This window comes from Camelina sativa, chromosome 3 (assembly GCF_000633955.1).
Source record: "Camelina sativa cultivar DH55 chromosome 3, Cs, whole genome shotgun sequence".
Taxonomy (NCBI): Eukaryota; Viridiplantae; Streptophyta; class Magnoliopsida; order Brassicales; family Brassicaceae; genus Camelina; species Camelina sativa.
This window is the reverse complement of record NC_025687.1, coordinates 4,220,644-4,226,643: the sequence shown is the minus strand read 5'-3', so window position 1 is coordinate 4,226,643 and position 6,000 is coordinate 4,220,644. Positions and strand designations below refer to the sequence as shown.

At 36.3% G+C, this 6,000-nt stretch overlaps 1 protein-coding gene across 1 annotated transcript; it reads left to right on the top strand.

Moving 5' to 3' along the window:
* Positions 2,919 to 4,077, top strand: LOC104768256 (transcription factor TGA4-like). The gene has a single exon (XM_010492184.1). The coding sequence runs from the start codon at positions 3,211 to 3,213 to the stop codon at positions 3,919 to 3,921; it is 711 nt and encodes a 236-aa protein (XP_010490486.1). The 5' UTR covers positions 2,919 to 3,210; the 3' UTR covers positions 3,922 to 4,077.

Below are 6,000 nucleotides of genomic sequence, written 5' to 3'. Positions count from 1 at the left end.
CCCCCCGCCCCCACTTTAAAGTAGCATCTTCTTTTATGATTACTATTTAGGCCTAATCATGTATTAGCTTTTATCTAAGTATTATAACTTTTAATCAAGGAAGCGGACAACATCTTCTTATATTAGGTGGTAAATAGGGTAGGTAAACCTGTCTTTGTGTTGTTCAATCTTTTGTTTTTAGTAATCAAATATTTTGCCAGTTAATTATTAGGTTGGAATGGTCGGATAGTAGCAACATTTTTATCCCATTTTCATGGCTTTTTCGTAGTTGCGTCGGCCGACTCATATTTTCAGCTGTATTCCGTATGAATGATGATTGTAGCGGTTTGGAAAATTGGACAACGTACCTTCCTTTTCGTTCAATATCTTGACAAAACAAGGTGAAGGATATTTACGTGAGTGAAGAATCTGTAATTGAGGCCCAATAGTTGTCTCGTGGATTTAACCCAAATAAGGAAAACAAAAACAACCCAAATAAGGAAAACAAAAAAACCCAAATAAGGAAAACAAAAACATAGACATGAAGGCCTGTTTCTCTTCTCAATGATTATTTATATTCACAGAACCGCCATAGAGAGAAACCAAAAAAAAGGATGGAAAAAAAAACGAGAGAGTAGAAGGCCGCAAAAGAAACACGGTCAGTGACGAAAACGTGGCCGCGTAAGCAACGAGTTCAAAAGGATTCGCGTCCGTGCGTCGCATAGTCAACAACAAGTGCCACCTCCATCTTTCTTTTCTTTTTTTCTTCTTTCAAAAACGTGTTTTTATTTTATTTTTTATTTTGGTTTAATGTTAAGATTTCATTCTAAAACGTGTTTTCTCAGTTGTCTCTTCTCTTCTTTTCGTCTATATTTACATGTAAACTTTCATGTACTACTTATTTTATCTTTGTTTAGAAAAATAGGAATTTTTTTTTGTTGTAAGAAAACAAAACACTCTAGTCACTAAACTATAAGAAATTAGATAATTTATCATTTTATGAACACATATATAAAGTCTGAAAGAGAATGTTTAGGGGTTTACAAACGTGTGTATTTTATATTCATAACTTAAATCTTTATATTTATCTTAAAAAAGAAATCAGTATTCTTAATTTTTTTTTAATTTAATGATCAAACCCCATATACTAAGTTATCGGAGATGATTTTCTTCGAGAGAGAGCCAATTAGGTTCCGACGAACTTACATGGAAAAAACAGAAACCTCGTGCTCTTGCACATTTCGCAAGTTTATCAGCACAAATATTATCCTCTCGAGAAATATATCTAATACTAAAGTTAACAAATCTATCTCTGAAATGAATAAAATTCTTCAATTCTGATGAGAAGGTCGGCTAATCTTCAATATTAGACGTCATTGTTAGGAGGTCTAAGCAATCCGTAGCAAAGAGAGCTTTATCTAAGTTCAAGGCCAGAAGGCACTCCATAGCCCAAACAAGGGTGTCTAACTCCGTATGTAAGGGGGATAGGCTTCTACGCGAACCTTTAAGCCCCATGTGCAAGAATCTAGCTCCAAAAGAAGCAATCCAGCCGTGTCCACTCCTATCCACCTCTGCGTGTCAAGATCCATCTATAAAACATACAAGGCAATCTTGTGGGATTTGGGTCGATATGCCCGCTTCTACTAACCCTGATGGTATGTCTCTATTATTTGCTTTTCTCCAAATTTCTTCTTTTTGGATGGCTTTCTCTAGAGTATCTTGCGGAGATTCGGATATATTTTCAAAAACTTTCTTGTTTCTTGCCTTCCAAATGTACCACATCATCCAAGGGAACGTCATCAATTTTTGATCACTTGCACCAAAATCTCTACCACACCCATATAGAAAATCGAAGTTGCTATGTAGGGAAGATGAAGGGAACACCATAGGATGGGAAGGGATTGTCGATAAGGCCCATACTTGACGTGCAGGGGACATTCAAATAAGATATGGTTTATAGTTTCCTCCTCCGCTCCACATCTAGGACAACCTTTAACTCTACCAACATGGCGATAATGCAGGCGTTGACATGTAGCCAAGCATCCAATCACACATTGCCACACGAAATGCTTAAGCTTTCGTGATGTTTTTAACTTCCATGCTTACGCCTTAAGTGTTGTAACACTTGGCTCCTAAAAAGGAAGGTCGCAAACAGAGCGAAAATAGCTCTCGCGGCTTCGTACCCAGACTTAACAATATAATTCTCAAACTTCTTTAAGATTCAAGAATAACCATTCTTTGAAACAATTAAACTCGGTTTAATTCCTAAAAGACAATTTTTTTCGAGGGGGAAAGTTCTCGAAGACATCCTTTATTTGAGTGGGTGATTGAGAAATATGGTTTGCTCTACGGCTCTAACCCCGAGGTTGATGTAGAGCATTGAGCAAGATCTTTTCGAAAGAGGTGTGGGACAAAAGGACAACTATATTATATATAAAAAAAAACAGAACTTATAAATTAATGTGGGAATTTTTCTTAGTAAAGAAGAAAAGATGGCGCGCGGCATAACTGGAGCATTTACGAACCGTTGGTTATTATATTTCTTATTTGGATGCACATGTTTCTTTGCTTACATATGTCGTCTTTCTCATATGACGTGTGCCTTTCTTGGGTTACTTACATGTGTTGGTCTCCCTTTCAGATACTAACTACTAGTATATTTTAGGTCTTTCCATAAAACTGAGACGCCATCCTGAAATTTCCAGATAGTTTGAACAAAAATTCAAAATATATTTTTTCCAACTGGAACTTGTTAAAAAAGTTAATCTACATAGAAAATATCAGAAACCACTGTAAATTTATTTGATTAGTCACTTAATTCTTCAACTTATTTTGGTGTTTACCATTTTTTCCGTTGACTTATTTATATTATAGACACTTCATGTTTCCTGTGGTTTTTTATTTATTGATTTCAATAGTATTAAGAAAGAGATACCCAACTTAATTTCAAAATCCAGACTTATATTACATAGTAAATGATGACGTTAAGACACAACACACTTCACTCCCACAAGACAAAAGTCACAAAACTCCAATTGGCCCCGCCGACACAATCGTTTATGGACCGACATATTCATAAATTAATTCCCAAAAAAAGATTTTTCTTTGGTCAAGCAAAAGCCCCCAACGAAAGAGAGAAGTGTATATAAATCATCAGTTGTACACTGTACACAACTCAGTACAAGCACGTCTCTCTCACTCCACCACACTTACTTAGTGACTACTCCATCCATGTCAAACACTGCTAGTAGCTCACATCAAAGCTTCACAAGCTTCGCTAATGGTTGGTTAATCCGTCACAGGTATTTCGTCGAACAGCTTATGTGCGCTTCTTCTTCTGATGAAACTAACTCAATCACTCTCGAGGAAGAACAACAATCTCTCGTGACCCAGTTTCTATCTCACTGTCTCCAATACTACCAAGAGAAATACGCCGCCGTTTCAATCGCCGGAGACAACGTATTCACTTTCTTCTGCCCACCGTGGTTCAGCTCCTACGCTAAACTCATTCTCTGGGTCGGCGATTTTAAGCCTTCTTTGATCTTCAGACTCACAGACGCCTCCGTGGACGACCTCACGAGCCACCAGCGAGACCGGATCTCGTGTCTCCGGTCGGAGACAAGGAGGAAAGAGAGGGAAGTGATGAGAGACTTCGCGCTCGTGCAGCAGAGCGTGGCGGATCCGCCGGTGATGCTCGCGGCGAGGAGAGTAGGGGTGGTGGGAATGGTGGACGGAGAAGAAACAGATTTGGAGGAGGCGATGGAGGTGCTGAAATCGGGGATGGCGGCGGCGATGAACAACGCTGATCAGCTGAGGTGTTCGACGGTGGGGAAAGTGGTGGAGATACTTACTCCGTCGCAAGCGATTAAAGTGTTGAGAACAATCGGAGAGCTTCACCTCCGTCTCAGAGAATTGAATGTGGTGGAGAGAGACCACGACTGAGACTTCATAACCAAAAAAACTATTTTTTTTTTGTTGTGAGTTGGGCCTCTTGTCTGTTTTGGATTTGGATTAAGCCTCAGATTTTTATATTTCCTTTTTGATCTTAAAATATTTGAAAATTTCGGCATTTTTTGTTGGTTGAATGATAATGTTTTTGTTTGTTTGTTTGTTTGTTGGGTTCGTTTCTTTCTTTAGCCCCTAATCTCTTTCTCTCATCACATATCAGTTTTCATCAGTTACTTTTAAGTTTTAACAATAGACAAAAAGTCAGAAGTACTAGCTTTCAAAATCCTACGTAGGTTATATGATGTGGTGGCCATGTCATTTACAATTACTTGCATACACGTAACTAAATATTTTGTGTAAAAGCAGGTGCAAGAGCTTGTGTATGTTTTCCTAACTTTTATTTTGAAAAGTGAGTGACAAACAATAACATTAAGGTAGTTAGTTATTTGTTTAGGTCACTTCAACGGTTTTGGTTGTTGACAAAAACAGTGTTATCAAAATTCACAACCAATCAAAATAACACTTATTTTTAATGTTTCGTGTAGAATTTGAAGTATTTTTAGAGCATTTTGAGGGAATGTATTTTAATAGAGGTGACTAAGAAGAAAGTCGTTGATGTATTGGAACCAGGCTTACGCAGCTTCTGTTTGCTTGACAAACTCATAGAATTCTATGCCAATTTTTGCTGAAAGCAGTTCTCAAACCGCCTAGAATCGAAACAATGTATCAATTTGAAGTAGCAGAGATCAGAGAACCATTAAGATCAAATACTGTAGATCACTACCAGTTTCTTGAATTTGGTATCAATCACATGAAGGGTTTATCAAACCAGAAATTAAAGCAAGGATAAATTATGATATTTTGTTACAAATATTTATATTTAGCTATTTAGGATTATTTCTATCATATTAGTAACATATTCGCATCAGACAAATAAAGGGCTCTGACGGAATCAATCAACTTTGTCACACTAAGAGACATACGCTAACACAGAAATATATAGAATCTAACATAGTAACGGTTTAACAAGGATGCAAGCAAGATGCATGATACCAGAATTGCTAGGACCAAGAATGAAATACAACAATATTATTTTGTATGTTTAGAATGATCACCAAGGGTTAAGTGCATATACTCTAACAACACACAACATTTTTAAAAAAGCGGAACAAACAAGAAGATGGTTTAAGTACAATAGTGCGATGTAGTCTAATGGCTAAAGCTCTGCAAGAAGGGTTACTTCTTACGTTTTAAATATATGTGTATCCCACATGTATAAGGGAGACTCTGGGATATGTCGATTTGATAAAATGAGATGAGAGACATTTGAAACAACAAGCACCAAAATAGAGATTAATTAAATAATTTATAATCAAGAAAGATTTAGAAGACATTGATAGACATATGAAACGCACAATCACCAAAACAGAGAATTCAATAATTTCTAATCAAGAAAGGTTTAGATGACATTGAGAGACATATGAAACATACAATCACCAAAACAGATAATTCAGTAATTTCTAATCAAGAAAGGTTTAGATGACATTGAGAGACATATGAAACATACAATCACCAAAACAGATAATTCAATAATTTCTAATCAAGAAAGGCTTCAATGACACGAGAGACATATGAAACATACAATCACCAAAACAGATAATTCAATAATTTCTAATCAAGAAAGGCTTCAATGACACGAGAGACATATGAAACATACTATCACCAAAACAGATAAATAATTTCTATACAAGAAAGGCTTCAATGACACGAGAGACATATGAAACATACAATCACCAAAACAGAGAACCAATAAATTCTAATCAAGAAAGGCTTAGATGACGATGACATTAAGAGACATATGAAACATACAATCACCAAAACAGAGAATCAATCAATTCTAATCAAGAAAGGTTTAGATGACATTAATGGGACATGAAACAGAGAATCAATAATTTACCTGTGAAGAATTTCATACATAACCGATTATTAAAAAAAATGTGGAAGACCACATACCTGTGATTAAGTCTGATACACTTGAAAGTTGAAATCTCCTCCGGGGAACTTTAAAGCACA